At 44.8% G+C, this 17,107-nt stretch overlaps 1 protein-coding gene across 4 annotated transcripts in view; it reads left to right on the top strand.

The window, feature by feature from the left end:
* Positions 1-17,107, top strand: part of SPEG (striated muscle enriched protein kinase) — a 153,147-nt gene that overhangs the window by 54,404 nt on the left and 81,636 nt on the right. For all 4 annotated transcript variants that reach the window (XM_069982548.1, XM_069982547.1, XM_069982550.1 and 1 more), the window contains exon 4: positions 16,894-16,983. In XM_069982548.1, the coding sequence (XP_069838649.1) occupies positions 16,894-16,983 (90 nt within the window). The remainder of the gene's footprint in view (positions 1-16,893; positions 16,984-17,107) is intronic.

The following is a 17,107-nucleotide window of genomic DNA, read 5'->3' as shown; positions in this document are numbered from 1 at the left end:
TACGTAACAAAAGGCAGATGTTGCTCCTTTGATTTCAATGGAGAAAAGACGGAACGTAAGATCTTTGTTGTTTCTTCTTACTGCATGAAGTTGTGCTGCAGACTTCTCTATTCTGGGCGCAACAAATGGAGGGAAGAGTATACAGCAAATTGGGGACAATTGGGTAATAAAAATTCGGGTTCCTGTCATAGAATATGGTTTCCCCTGCAAATGTGGAGAACTGGCCTCCATAGCCCTGTGATGTGCCCCCCCCCCAGACCCATAGCCCTGTGATGTGCCCCCCCCCAGACCCATAGCCCTGTGATGTGTCCCCCCGGACCCCGTAGCTCTGTGATGTGCCCCGGAACCATAGCCCTGTGATGTGTCTCCTGGACCCCATAGCCCTGTGATGTGTATCCTGGACCCCGTAGCCCTGTGATGTGTCCAGAGACCCCATAGCCCTGTGATGTGTCCCCCCCAGACCCCATAGCCCTGTGATGTGTCCCCCCCAGACCCCATAGCCCTGTGATGTGTCCCCCCCAGACCCCATAGTCCTGTGATGTGTCCCCCCGGACCCTATAGTCCTGTGATGTTTTCCACCCGGACCCCATAGCCCTGTGATGTGTCCCCCCAGACCCTAGAGCACTGTGATGTGTCCCCCCGGACCCCGTAGCCCTGTGATGTGTCCAGAGACCCCATAGCTCTGTGATGCGTCCCCCCCAGACCCCATAGCCCTGTGATGTGTCCCCCCCAGACCCCATAGCCCTGTGATGTGTCCCCCCCAGACCCCATAGTCCTGTGATGTGTCCCCCCGGACCCTATAGTCCTGTGATGTTTTCCACCCGGACCCCATAGCCCTGTGATGTGTCCCCCCAGACCCTAGAGCCCTGTGATGTGTCCCCCCGGACCCCATAGCCCTGTGATGTGTCCCAGAGACCCCATAGCCATGTGATGTGTCCCCCTGGACCCCATAGCCTTGTAATGTGTCCTCCGGACCCCATAGCCCTGTAATGTGTCCCCCGGACCCCATAGCCCTGTGATGTGTCCCCCCGACTCCATAGCCCGGTGATGTGTCCCCCCGGACCCCATAGCCCTGTGATGTGTCCCCCTGGACCCCATAGCCCTGTGATGTGTTCCCCCGGACCCCATAGCCCTGTGATGTGTCCCCCCGGACCCCATAGCCCTGTGATGTGTCCCCCCCGGACCCCATAGGCCTTTGATGTGATCCCCCAGACCCCATAGCCCTGTGATGTGTCCCCCGGACCCCATAGCCCTGTGATGTGTCCCCCCGGACCCCATAGCCCTGTGATGTGTCCCCCCGGACCCCATAGCCCTGTGATGTGTCGCCCCGGACCCCATAGACCTGTGATGTGTGTCACCGGACCCCATAGCCCTATGATGTGTCCCCTGGGACCCATAGCCCTATGATGTGTCCCCTGGGCCCCATGGACCTGTGATGTGTCCCCCCCCCGGACCCCATAGCCCTTTGATGTGTCCCCGGACCCCATAGCCCTGTGATGTGTCCCCCCGGGACCCCATAGACCTGTGATGTGCCCCCCCCCCCGGACCCCATAGCCCTGTGATGTGTCCCCCCGGACCCCATAGCCCTGTGATGTGTCCCCCCGGACCCCATAGCCCTGTGATGTGTCCCCCCTGGACCTTATAGCCCTGTGATGTGTCCCCCCCGGACCCCATAGCCCTGTGGTGTGTCCCCCCGGACCCCATAGCCCTCTGGTATTAGTAGCAGAACCTGTGTGGTACGGCCTCTAGTTCCCCCCATAGATGCCACAGATAATCTATAGGTTTGAGATCTGGGGAATCTGGAGGACGAGTCACCATCTTGATCTCATGGAGAATGTGACCCATCATACCAGGCATCTTCTCCCATTTCTCCGGTCCTGATGACCATTGTAGACACTGTCGGAGGTACACAGGGGCCACATGGGTCCCCCAACCGCTCTGTGACTACACAGCCCACAACTCAAGCAGGGGATACCCACATCCCTTAAAGTGTCACTGTCATTTAATTTTATTTTATTTTTTTGCAGAAATTAATTAGTATAGGCGATTTTAAGAAACTTTGTATTTGGGTTTATTAGCCCCGTTTTCATGATTGTGTATGGAGAGGGGAGGGGTGGAGGGAGATGAGGCATCAAAACAGGACAACAAAAAGTTAATTTACAGCTATATCACTGGGCTATCTCCTCTGACGTCAGCACTGACCTCTATGACCTCTGAATACTGGCTTTCACACAGGTCCTGCTGTGTACTCCTTTTTTCTCTGTTTCCTGCTGGTGACTAATCTCCCTCCTCCCCCCTCCCCTCTCCATAGAACAGACAGGGCCCGACTGATGTAAGAGTTCAGATTTCCTGATAATGAGCAGTGAATGAGAGAGGAGGGGGGGGGGGGGGGGGGGTAGGGACCTGGGGAAAGTCTTTCTGAATGCAGATAATGGCATATTTGCCTAATAAACTCAATTACAAAGTTTCTTGAAATCGCCTGGACTATTGATTTCTGCAAAACAAACAAAAAAAACAACAGTGACACTTTAATCTTGTTCTTGTAAAAGTTGTACGTATTCTCTCCAGGGGCTGAGGACATAGTGAAGGAGCTCCTAGTCTCATGTGTGGAGGTTTAGCTTCCAACCCCTGGACCCCCATGTAAAATCTGCAGCCGGGCGCCCACCCACCATGTGCTATTTATAATACTGGTGTCTTCTTATGTGGCATAAAATGAGCCCGTCAGCCAGAGCCAAAAGATTCCAAGTCAGCTACAGATGGGGTCATCTTCTGCTCACGAACGCGGTGTCAAAACCTGCAACCTCCGGTGCTCCAGTCTGATGATGGCTTCCTTGCGTCCTCCTACAACTTTAATGCAAGGAGAAGTCTGGCGCTTTTTAAAATCTGGCAGGGTCAGGGGGGAATTTAATAACCAGTAGGAACTTACCTGTCCCCGTGCTCGCGATGAACGGTGGCACTAGCCGTGGGACCCCCTCTGGAAGGCATTTTCCCACGAGTTGTGATGATGTCCCGGCTGATGGACTGGCCACTCGGCCAATCAGTGACGGGACGCCGGGTTGTGATGTGTCAGCGCCGGAAATCCCGGAGCCTGATGGGGGTCCCAAGGCTGGTCCGGCCACTCACCGCAGGCACTGGGAGAAGTAAGTTCCTACTCCTGATCTACTTCCCCCTGCTGGCTGCCAGATTTTTAAAAACACCGGACTTCTCCTTTAAATCAACTCAGCATCTTACAAATTTCGATCTTCTACTGCAAACAAGCAGCAAACTGGTCTGTGCTGCTCTAGTTATCTTTTAATTAACTAATTAACCTACTTCAGTGCGTCGGTGGAGAACTGCTGCCAGGTGCTATACGTGCGGTGATGACATTCATACCCAGCGGGACGGTGGATGTGAGGGAAGATGAACTCCGCTCCGTTCCCTGCTCAGTGATGGAAGTGATTGACACATTATATGACCCGCGCTGTCCCGCTTCTGTCGCTGTAATAATATGGTCCATAGCAGGGGCCTGCAGGGATCAGATAGCTGACAAGCTACAGTCATGGTGAAACCATAACCCCCAGCATGCCCTGAAAGACTGCAGCTTTTAGAGCATGTTAGGAGTTGCAGTAAAAGAACAGCCGGAGAGCAGCAGGTTGTACAGCGCTGGTATATGCAACACAGTAGAGCATGGGTGTCAACCTCAATCTCAGGCTAATGGTGGTTTTACACGGAACGATTTATCGTTCGAATTTGCACGATAACGGTCAAATTCGAACCATAATCGTACGTGTAAACGCAGCGAACGATCAAGCGACGAGCGAGAAATCGTTCATTTTGATCTTTCAACAACTTCTCAAATCGTCGTTGATCGTTCGCAAAAAATTCGCAGATCGTTCCGTGTAAACAGTCTTTCAACGATTTCACCTCTGTGTGAGATAGGCTTAAACGATCGCAAAATGATTTTTCCGTATGATGTATCGTTCCGTCTAGACGCTGATCGTTATTAAAAAAAAATCGTTCATTCAAAATCGTTAATCGTGTGATCGGGCGAATTATCGCTCCGTGTAAAACCACCATAAAGCTTTGGCTGTCCGGGCATGATGGGCATTGTAGTCTTGTAACAGCTGGAGGGCCTGAGTTTGACACCTATGCTGTAGAGTTTTTTTTAAAGGGGTAGCCTTGTAAAAAAAATATATATATTTCAAACAACTGGCGTCAGAAAGTTATACAGATTTGTTCTTCTATTAAAAAATCTCCAGTTTTCTAGTACTTATATTATTATATTATACGTATTGTCTCTCTGGTGCCACCTCTGTCTCTCTGGTGCCACCTCTGTCTCTCTGGTGCCACCTCTGTCCATGTCAGGAATTGTCCAGAGCAGGAGAGAATACACCACTTCCTGCAGGACATACAGCAGCTGATAAGTACTGGAAGACTGGAGATTTTTTTAATAGAAGTAAATTACAAATGTCTGGCACTTTCAGGCTCCAGTTAATTCCAAAGAAGTAATTTTTGGGTGAACTACCTCTTTAACATAAAAACTTTATTTAAACAAAGGTCATTTTCTGAGAAAACATTTCCTTTATATGGTTGCACATCCACATGGTGGCTATGTGGGAATAGGAATGTGCGGCCACCTGGAGGCTTTCCGTTGCCAGACCCATAGGGATTGCCAGTAGGGGATGTAATCCATTGCTGCATGTGCCAGGCCATACTGGGCCACAGCCCTTTATACTCCTCCAGTGTCAGGAATACGCAGCAGTGACAGACGGGCCACAATTCTGAAGCCAAAAGCCACTTAGAGGGAGCGTTTGTATTGAACCCGCCACCCCATACATGATTATATCTTTCTTCTCCACGCTGCACAATCACAATAGCAAATGTATACGGCTAATGGTCGTAATTACAATGCAGACGATCGGCCCGGCCGCTTCATTAATGACTGATTAAAGGACTATTGAAAATCTATGCTGTTTATTCTGGATGGGAATGTAAACCTGCTGTAACATAGGAGTCTCATTTATCGGCTCCGTCAGGGAGACGCAGTCTATGGTTTATGCATCTGCAGCTCTGTCTTATGTCCCCTGTACATGGAGGTGAAGGAGAAGAGGATGGATGTCACAGACAGTACGTCACAGCCCAGCGTCATAGACAAAATCCCATGGGATATGTTCAGATTCAAAGCCTGTAGACAGTGTGACTCAGCAACAGCTACCGCAGCCCCTGGGATACACTGCCCACCCCCCGCCTCCACGCTACATATTCCTCCATATCTTAAAATTGAAAAAATCATACGGGAAAGATGTAAAGACTCTAATATGTGCTAAACAGCCTCTTATTGCCAAGTAAAGGACTGCAAAAATGACATTCCCAACCAAAGCAGCTCTGAGGCTAGATGTCCAAGGAACATTAATATCACACAGAAACTACTATAATACTGGCCCCTGTAGTATATAACTACTATAATACTGCCCCTATATAAAAGTATATAACTACTATAATACTACTCCTATATACAGGAATATAACTACTATAATACTGCCTCCTATATACAAGAATATAACTACTATAATACTGTTCCTATATACAGGGATATAACTACTATAATACTGCTCCTATATACAGGAATATACTACTATAATACTGCTCCTATATACAGGAATATAACTACTATAATACTGCTCCTATATACAAGAATATAACTACTATAATACTGCCCCCTATATACAAGAATATAACTACTATAATACTGCTCCTATATACAAGAATATAACTACTATAATACTGCCTCCTATATACAGGAATATAACTACTATAATACTGCCCCTATATAAAAGTATATAACTACTATAATACTGCTCCTATATACAGGAATATAACTACTATAATACTGCCCCCTATATACAAGAATATAACTACTATAATACTGCTCCTATATACAGGAATATACTACTATAATACTGCTCCTATATATAAGAATATAACTACTATAATACTGCTCCTATATACAAGAATATAACTACTATAATACTGCTCCTATATACAGGAATATAACTACTATAATACTGCTCCTATATACAAGAATATAACTACTATAATACTGCCTCCTATATACAGGAATATAACTACTATAATACTGCCCCTATATAAAAGTATATAACTACTATAATACTGCTCCTATATACAGGAATATAACTACTATAATACTGCCCCCTATATACAAGAATATAACTACTATAATACTGCTCCTATATACAAGAATATAACTACTATAATACTGCTCCTATATACAAGAATATAACTACTATAATTCTGCTCCTATATACAGGAATATAACTAATATAATACTGCCCCCTTTATACAAGAATATAACTACTATAATACTGCTCCCTATATACAAGAATATAACTACTATAATACTGCTCCTATATACAGGAATATAACTACTATAATACTGCTCCTATATACAAGAATATAACTACTATAATTCTGCTCCTATATACAGGAATATAACTACTATAATACTGCTCCTATATACAGGGATATAACTACTATAATACTGCTCCTATATACAAGAATATAACTACTATAATACTGCTCCTATATACAAGAATATAACTACTATAATACTGCTCCCTATATACAGGGATATAACTACTATAATACTGCTGCTATATACAAGAATATAACTATTATAATACTGCTCCTATATACAAGAATATAACTAATATAAAGCTGTAAGGAGCTCACCTGCGTAACACCTTCCCCCTCCCAGCCACAGCCTCTGGTGTTTGGATCATTAAACCTACTCTTTCTGCTGACCGGTGAGTGCGGATTCCGCTTTCTACATTGCATTATAACTACTATAATACTGCTCCCTATATACAGGAATATAACTACTATAATACTGCTCCTATATACAGGGATATAACTACTATAATACTGCCCCTATATAGAAGATTATAACTACTATAATACTGCTCCTATATACAGGGATATAACTACTATAATACTGCTCCTATATACAGGAATATAACTACTATAATACTGCTCCTATATACAAGAATATAACTACTATAATACTCCCTCTATATACAAGAATATAACTACTATAATACTGCTCCTATATACAAGAATATAACTACTATAATACTGCTCCTATATACAGGGATATAACTACTATAATACTGCTCCCTTTTAAATCATGGGGTTCTCGTGGCTTCTCGCTCTTGGCTGTGTGTCTGGATCTTGCACGCTTTGTGGTTTATGAGACTGACAGATCAGCAGTTGGAGACAGGACTTTCTTGCTGTTTATTCTCATACCCTCCTACGATCTGAACAATTAGGATGTGTTAACTGTGCGTCCTCCCAACTGTGCAGTCCCAATCTGCGAGTTTCGTGCGCTGAGATTTGTCTTCCCACCATGAGACGTGTAACATTTAACAATCGCCGGATTTTGGGGTGAAACAGGAGGGTGGACAGGAGAGGGTGTGAGCTGTGAAGCAATGCCATGCGGGGTAAACATAGAATATAGTGAAGAACATATTATAGCAGAGACCTGATATAACTGCTCCAGCGACCATAGTAGTCTTATAGCAACTACTAGAGATCTCACCTATGGACGCACCATTGCTTTCTGACTATTATATTATTTTTTTTAGTCTGACACAGTGCTCTCTGCTGCCACCTCTGTCCATGTCAGGGACTGTCCCGAGCAGGAGAGGTTTTCTATGGGGATTTGCTGCTGCTCTGTACAGTTCCTGACATGGACAGAGGTGGCAGCAGAGAGCACTGTGTCAGACTGGAAAGAATACACAGCTTCCTGCAGGACATACAGCAGGTGATAAGTACTGGAAGACTGCAGATTTTTTTTATAGACGTCAATTACAAATCTCCAGCACTTTCTGGCACCAGTTGCTTTGAAAGAACATTTATTTTGGTAAACTACCCCTTTAAGCATTGTTCATCCTGAGCCTCCTTGTTCATTAATAAAATGCAGGAAATACAGTATATACTGGCACAAACATGCAGTAGTCATAGGAAAGATTGCAGGGGGTTGTGTGAAGGACATTCGGGGTCTGTAGAAAGCTGGGTGAGTGCTTAGTGGGGTCTGTCTCAACTATCATGCCCCATGTCTTTTATATCAGAGGGAGGGTGGGTCTGACTGCCGCCTGAGCTCCCAGCAATGTTATAAAGTCCTTGAATGTAGAATTCCCCCTTAAGTCAGGACAGATGAGGCAGCGAAGGGATCGACATGGGGTCCGGAAGTTGTGCTCATTTCTCTTCTGTTCCCCATGTTTTATTGACATAATTCCAATGCGGTTATTTCTATAATATATTTTGCTGTACAAATACAGAGAGTTCCCCATTTCTTGGTAGTTGTGCTGTGTACGCCTGTGAACAGCTGCACTGCGGGCTACTTATAAAATATTCAGGGCTTAGTAAACCGGCCAGGTTCATAACTACACGTGGGGGATGTGATCTACAAACGTGGGACAGTGAGAGACACGTGTCAGTCCTGGATTACACCAAGTCATATGCACGTGTAACCGCACTGTATATGTATATATATATATATATATATATATATATATATATATAGTGCAAACATATCTTACTTCCCAAACCTTACCTGCTATTTATTGTCTAAAATTTTCTTTCTGATTTAGAGGGCAAGACTAGTTTTTTATGCCAACCTGAAGCTTTATACTGCAGCTCTACTTGTTCATACAAGATGATTTGTATAAACACAATGTCATCAGGAACTCAGTGATGATGCCCGTTATAGTAAAGAAAAAATTATACTATAATACTGCGCCCTATATACAAGAATATAACTACTATAATACTGCTCCTATATACAAGAATATAACTATTATAATACTGCTCCTATATACAAGAATATAACTACTATAATACTGCTCCTATATACAAGAATATAACTGCTATAATACTGCCCCTATATACAGGAATATAACTACTATAATACTGCCCCTATATACAAGAATATAACTACTATAATACTGCCCCTATATACAAGAATATAACTACTATAATACTGCTCCTATATACAAGAATATAACTACTATAATACTGCTCCTATATACAGGGATATAACTACTATAATACTGCCTCCTATATACAGGAATATAACTACTATAATACTGCTCCTATATACAAGAATATAACTACTATAATACTGCCTCCTATATACAAGAATATAACTACAATAATACTGCTCCTATATACAAGAATATAACTACTATAATACTGCCCCTATATACAGGAATATAACTGCTATAATACTGCTCCTATATACAAGAATATAACTACTATAATACTGCTCCTATATACAAGAATATAACTACTATAATACTGCCCCCTATGTACTGTAATATATTATAATGCTGTCAGTGATCCTAGTCAGTAATAATGTGAATATTATGCTGCGGTTCCTCCTGTCCTTATCCCTATTATACTGGGCAGGGAGGCTGCGGAGTGATGGGACATTACATGGTTATGTATAGATGGGGGGTTGATGTGATAGGCGGCCAGGTAATCATTAGATTTGCTGGCTGGCTGGAGGAGACGGGCGGGCTGCCAGCTGGGATCAGACAGACCTGGGTCATTGAGCAGTTACATCACAGTCCATTCTCTTGTGTGATGATTCATGAGGAGCTCACGCTGACCTGCTCTCACCTGCTGCTGATCACTCGCTGATCGCTGCTCTATAACATCTCAGTATTGTTCTGATCATGCTGTCCCTTTACGGCTTCAATGTCTTAACCCCCTCCAGTCCAGAATCATTGACTATCCCCGTGTAGTATGGACGGCTATGCTGTGCTCTTACCCCCGGGGTCCTTGGCAAATCTGTCCAACAAGCCCAATATGCTGCAGAATTTTCCATCAGCTTCTAATGCTACAGTTAATTGTGTTCAAATCCCAATAGTCCAGCATCACACTGGTCCCATGGTTGCTGGACTATTGGAATTTTAAAATGTATATACATAGGATATATTTGTTTTCTAGAACACTGGTTTGTTCCACCTAGAACATGGTATCCTCCCAGACTGGTGTCCATGCATAGATCAACCTGATGATGGTCATTCCTTGAAGGGATCATGTACTCCTGGAAATCAACCCAGCAACACCGTGAAAACCCATCACTGACACTCCAGTAATAGAAACGCTTGCAGATCACCGCTCCCCCCACCGCATTTCGGGAGGGGGGGGGGGTTCTCATTACTTCTCCTTGTTTTTCCACATTATTCTACAGCGCTATGAAGACCTTTAGTGATAGTGACAGGGTCAGCGGCCGTTGCCGTGACAACAGACCGCGAATTCCTACCGGAATCATTATCATGTAGTGTAAATCTCGGATCAACCTGTAGGTTATGGAGGAGAATCCGGCCGGGGTCAATGGGAGGTTGTCGGGGCTGTCGCTCTCCTTAATTCTGCTGCTTCTCTTTCTCCTCTGTAGAAATCAGGACACTCCCGGAGGGTCTTTGGACGTTTTACTCATGGTGCGTTGCTTAAACATCATCACACTGTGGCGTTCACCCATCATCAGTGAAACATGTCGGTCAATGCAAAACATTCACAAATATAACGATGATGTCATACAGAGTGAGAAACATATGAAAAATGATGGTGGGATTTATTGGGGGAGTGGTCTGCCATGGGGCGGGGCTTGACATATCTGTAGATATTCTTTGTAGTTAAAGGGTTTGCCCAGTTTAACAAACCCAAGTTTGAGTGGGGAGCAATTACAGAGAGCGCCTCTGGAGGACCTGTGCTGTCCTCCATTACACACACATCCCATTGATTTGAATGGACATTGTGTAATTCATCTTTTCTCCTGTGGTGGTGCTGCAGGCATATAGGACCCTTAGGGTATGTGCACACTATGGAATCCTGACAGAACACCCGCTGTGGATTCTGCAGCTTGAACCCGCTCGCGAGCAAGTGCAAGCTACGGAATCCACAGCATGTGTTCTGTCGGGATTCCGTATTGTGCACATACCCTTACTGCCAGGTTTCCCTACAGATTGCCGGGGTTTTCAGTAGCTTATTAAAGGGGTACTCCCGCAAAAATCTTTTTTTTTTTTTTTTTAAATCACCTGGTTTCAGAAAGTTATATATATTTGTAATTTACTTCTTTTAAAATTTTCAGTCTTCCAGTACTTATCAGCGGCTGTATGTCCTGCAGGAAGTGGTGTATTCTTTTCAGTCTGACACAGTGCACTCTGCTGCTACCTCTGTCCATGTCAGGAACTGTCCAGAGCAGGACAGGTTTTCTATAGGGATTTGCTATTGCTCTAGGCAGTTCCTGACATGGACAGAGGTGGCAGCAGAGAGCACTGTGTCAGATTGGAGAGCACACACCACTTCCTGCAGGACATACAGCAGCTGATAAGGTCTGGAAGACTAGAGATTTTTAAATAGAAGTAAATTACAAATCTGTATAACTTTCTGAAACCGGTTGATTTTTGCCAGAGTACCCCTTTAAGATGATCATGAGCAATAGAACAAAGGCCGTTGTTTGTGCTCATCTGTCGGTAGTGGGTACATAGCCATAAGGGGTATTCCCATCTCAGTTAATCCATGGGATAGGAGATATCAAGCTGATGGTTGGGGGTCCGACCACCTGAGAATAGGGATGCAATCGCCCCTGAGATGAATGGAGCGCTTACCACCCCTGTGCACGGCCTGTGCTCCATCCATCCCGCATGGGGACGCTGAACGTTGAGCTGTGAAAGTTCATCTGACCCATAAGGGATCAATGCACCAGATTCCCCACCTTGGTGCAGAACTACAACTCCCATCATGCCCTGACAGCCGAAGGCTGTCAGTGCATGATGGGAGTTGTAGTTCTGCACTAGCCGGGTCAGAAACACAGATGGGGTCAGTGTTGCAGTAGAACAATTTCAAGCAATTTCCAGAGTGAGTCCAATCCTATATATATATATATATATATATATATATATATATATACTGTATATATAGTGACTGCTATATATTTGTGAATGTTGAGCACATTAGCCCTTCCATCTACAATCCGTCTATAATTGTGATGGATTTGGCGCTTTCCCCATCACTGTCACTATTATGTTTGGGGAGGATTTCTTAAAAAAAAAATAAAACCCCGCAGTATTGGCATCCAAAAAAAATAAGGCCGAGAATCACCATGGTAACCTCTGCCTGACTGAGTACCATGAGTCTCCCATCTCATCTACATACCCGGATGAGACATAACAGGTTTGGGGCATTATCCAGAACACAGGAATCTATATGAGTTATCTGTACCGCCCCATCCTGAGCCCAGATACCCGGCACATGGAGTCTCGGGGGGATTAGAGGGGTCCCCCATATAGGCCGACTCCATTTGTCTCTGGAGGACCTTTGCCTTGCACTGTACATTGCATTGCTTATAGGTGTATTCCCATCTCAACTAATATATTTAAAGGGATACTCCAGAGGAAAAAAATAATTATTTCAAATCAACTAGTGTTAGAAAGTGTCAAAGAATTGTAATTTACTTCTATTTCAAAATATCCAGTCTTCCAGTACTTATCAGCTGTTGTATGTCCTGCAGGAAGTGGTGTATTCTCTCCAGTCTGACACAGCGCTGTCTGCTGCCGCCTCTGTCCATGTCAGGAACTGTCCAGAGCAGGAGAGGTTTTCTATGGGGATTTGCTGTTCCTGACATGGACAGAGGTGGCAGCAGAGAGCACTGTGTCAGACTGGAGAGAATACACCACTTCCTGTAGGACATACAGCAGCTAATAAGTACTGGAAGACTGGAGATTTATAAATAGAATTAAATTACAATTCTCAGGCACTTTCTGACTCCAGATTTATTTATTTTTTGCTGGACAAACCCTTTAATCACGTTGGAAATAGTTTTACAAATACAATCATTTACCACACTTTTCTTCTTCTCCTGATACGCTGCTCTTTCCCTCCCATTGCTGACAGCTTATTGTCTAGTTTACCGACCACAGCTCTGCTCTGAAAGCAGTGGTCTGGCTATATAAATACATACATTGAGCTGTCAACAATGGGAGAAAAGAGCAGCATATCAGGAGGAGGAGAGAAGTCTGGTAAATTTATATATTGGCAAAAATATATAACATGACACATACTACAAGTCTAACTATATTAGATGAGGTGGGAATAACCCTTTAAACTGGCCCAGTCGCCCCTAGCAACCAATCAGATTCCACCTTTCATTCCTCACAGACTCTTTGGAAAATGAAAGGTGGAATCTGATTGGTTGCTAGGGGCGACTGAGCCAGTGTCACTTTACACCTGTTTGCCAAAAGCTTTGTGTGGTATTACAACTCCATTCACTTTAATTCTTTGTGTGGTATTACAACTCCATTCACTTTTATTCACTCTAAGGGTACAAACCCACACACCGTATACACAGCAGATACGCAGAAAAAACGCAGCAGATTTGAAGCAGATTTGGTGGTGCAGATTTGATGCTGTGTCCAGTTATTTAGATCTAAACTGCTGCGTATTTGTTGCGTGTTTGTTGCGTATTTGCTGCGTATTTGTTGCGTATCTGCTGTGTATATGCTGTGTGGGTTTGTACCCTAAGGGTGGGTTCATACTGAGTAATTCTCGCGGATAATGTCCGCGGAATTCCGCTGTCTGTCACTTCTTTCGGCAGATAGCAGAATGGTGTCTATGGAGCTGGCACAAAGGCGCGCGGCCGTGCGCGCGGACAGCCGATGGAATTCCGCGGATATTATCCGCGAGAATTCCTCAGTATGAACCCACCCTAATACAGCACACAGACAAGATGAGATCTGCTATGTTTTTCTAATCCTGGATAACCCCTTTAAAGGGGTTATCCAGCGCTACAAAACCATGGCCACTTTCTTCCAGAGACAGCTCCACTCTTGTCTCCAGTTTGGGTGCAGGTTTTGCTGCTCAGTTCCATTGAAGTGAATGGAGCTTAAAGAGGACCTGTCACCCCCCGTGCCGGGGTAACAGGCTCCCGACCCTCCGCTAGAGCACCTCATACGTACCTGATCACACCGGGTCCCGCTTCTTGAGACGGTCGGGTGACGGAGATTTCAGCGCCCGAAGCCCGGAGCGCACGCTCCTGAGATGAGTCCAACGCTCATAGAGAATGACTGGTGTGTCCGACGCTCTGTCATTCTCTATGAGCGTTGGACTCATCTCAGGAGCGGGCGCTCCGGGCTTCGGGCGCTGAAATCTCCGTCACCCGACCGTCTCAAGAAGCGGGACCCGGTGTGATCAGGTACGTATAAGGTGCTCTAGCGGGGAGTCGGGAGCCTGTCACTCCGGCATCGGGGGTGACAGGTTCCCTTTAAAGGGGTTATCCAGCACTACAAAAACATGGCCACTTTTCCCCCTACTGTTGTCTCCAGTTCAGGTGCGGTTTGCAATTAAGCTCCATTTACTTCAATGGAACTGAGTTTTAAAACCCCACCCAAACTGGAGATAAGAGTAGAGGGGGGAAAGTGGCCATGTTTTTGTAACGCTGGATAACCCATTTAATTGCAAAACGCACCTGAACTGGAGACAAGAGTCTTGCTGTCTCTGAAAGAAAGTGGCCGTGTTTTTGTAGCACTGGGCAACCCCTTTAAATTTGATGAAAGCATAAAGCACCAGGAGAATGTGCAGACTCCATAGAGACAGGGCCGGCCAATGTGTGGCCATTCAGCTGTAGCAAAACTACAACTCCCATCATTCCTGGAGATAAATCTTTAGCATTGGAATAAGTTGTAAGCCAGCGCCAGGTCTGATGTTACTATAATAACCATAATGGCAGCCTAGTAACAGATGCACGCCAAATGCTATGCAGCAGATGGAAGACGCCAATAATTTTTAATATTACATCACATGAATATATATATACATTTGCTCTGATGATTTTGCGTTACTGTAGCATTGGCTTGTGGTCAGTAGCTGTGTTATGGCGCCCTCTAGTGCTGACAGGTGGAAGTGCAGTCTGCATGAATGGCATTGCATGCTCATGCTTGCTTGAACTACTTGGGCTGTTACTAACAGTTTGTGACATATCTTTCTCTCTCGCTGCCCCTATGGAAGCGAAGTATTCCGCTCCTGCAGGAAACACAGCTATGGTAAGAAAACTAACCATCCATTATAATAATAACCACTCCCATCATACAGGCTTGTTATTCTTAAGGTGTCACTGTTGTTTAAATTTTCTTTTGCAGAGCTGAGCAGTGTCCCTGCACTTCCCATTGTAATTGTTATGTTAATGTTTGCTGCATTCTGGTCTGTAATCTGTTAATGTGATAGAGCCCCCCTCCCTCCTTACTCTATCTGTTCTCCGTCCCATCCACAAGCGTAGATGCTGCACAATCCCTATATACCTGTAGAACACTTGTCTGTGTCTTCTTTATGCTGTAAAATCAGTTTACTTCATCAGTGGACAGTGTCAGCTAGGCGGGGCTTAGCATCCATTGAGCCCCTCCCCCTGCCTCAGTTCAGAGCTGTTAGCCATGCTCCCTCTGTGATGAGGTGGGGAGAGGCTAAGCTCCGCCTAGGTGACACAATGATAAAAGAACACAGGATAACTGGGGTGACAGTATCACTTTAAGTGCCACCAGCTGTACTACCATAGTACCCCCAAAACCAGCAGGGGGGGGGGGGGCAGATGCAATATACGGCCTTCTTCTTCAGTATTGTAATATATAGGTTTATGGTGTCCTATCTCAGGGTAGCATAAACTAGTGACAGAGAAGCTGAGCAGAATGATGTATCACTTACACTGTTCTGTGCAGCTGATCCAGAGATCTCCTCCTGAATAACACGGACAATAAGTAGTCTTCTCCATTATGTGCATGAGCCCAGTAGTCCTCAATATTTATAAGTACCAGCTCCCTCTGCCCACCGGCAGCTGATATACATTGTATATACACAGGCAGTGCATAGGCAGAGAGCTGTCAATCAGCAGCCGGAGGGTGGAGGGAGGGGCGCAACTGGAAGTCTATTCTCCTGCATATTAGGAGAACGGATGAACAGAATATTGGAAGTAATACACAATATTGTGCCCTAGAATAAACCAAGAATTAAGAATTCACTTTATGAATGTTTCTATGCAGTGACAGCAAGCAGAGGTTTTGAAGACCGAAAGAAATTAAAAGGATATTCCACTCAGACATCACTTTTTGATATGTTGCTGTCCATGGTAAGACTAACAATTCCTTCCATACTTGTTATTATCTATTCAGTCTCCTTCCCCCAGTTCTCAGCTGCTGCTTTCTGCTAAAGACACAAAAATCTGTGTGTAAGCCTTTTTCTTTGTCTCCCCCTCCCTTCTGAGATGGTTAACAAGTCCCTGGCAGGCTGTATCTGCAACATTGTGGTTTCTTTGTAATGCTGGGAGGGTTATTCTGAGGTCAAGTTGCTGATGAACTCACTGTGATTATCCCTCCCGGCATTACAAAGAAGTTACAATGTTGCAGATAAAGCCAGCCAGGGACTTGTGTATCATCTTAGACGTGAGGGGGGAGGAGGGAGAGACTGATTTTTGCATCTTCAGCAGAAAGCAGCAGCTGAGAACTGGGGGAAGGAGACTGAATAGCTAATAACAAGTATGGAAGGATTTTTTAGTCTCACCATGGGCTGCAACATATCAAAAGTAATGTGTGAGTGGAGTACCCCTTTAATATAGAAGGGGTACTGGAAATGACATTGTAATCACCTACGAGGCGTCTCTGTCACCCAGATTCAACACTGCGAGATTCGGTCTTTATGTGTTTGTGAAAGAAGACAACCAGCAAATAAAGGTTAATGAAATCGGTGTCAGCTGGATATAGAAGATAAGGTGGAGAGGATGATGGCCGCCAAGGAGAATACAAAGCCTCCTTAATCCATAATTCATCTATGTGTTTCTTCTCTATGCAGACTCTGAGCCGGGGGAGGAGGACACTGGAGGGCCCCAACTACAGCGCACAATTCGAGCCCCAAACAACACTCCTCTGGGGACACCGTCAGGTGAGAGCTGGTACTGCAGCACAACACAGCACCATGCACTGCTATTAGAGTTAGGGTCCTATTACACTGAGCGATTTTTAACGACTAACGATAAAAACGATCGCAAACGAAATTGTTTATTGTT

Source organism: Dendropsophus ebraccatus, chromosome 9 (genome assembly GCF_027789765.1).
Source record: "Dendropsophus ebraccatus isolate aDenEbr1 chromosome 9, aDenEbr1.pat, whole genome shotgun sequence".
Taxonomy (NCBI): domain Eukaryota; kingdom Metazoa; phylum Chordata; class Amphibia; order Anura; family Hylidae; genus Dendropsophus; species Dendropsophus ebraccatus.
Note: the sequence above shows the minus strand (reverse complement) of the source record. Positions and strands in the feature narration are given on the sequence as shown.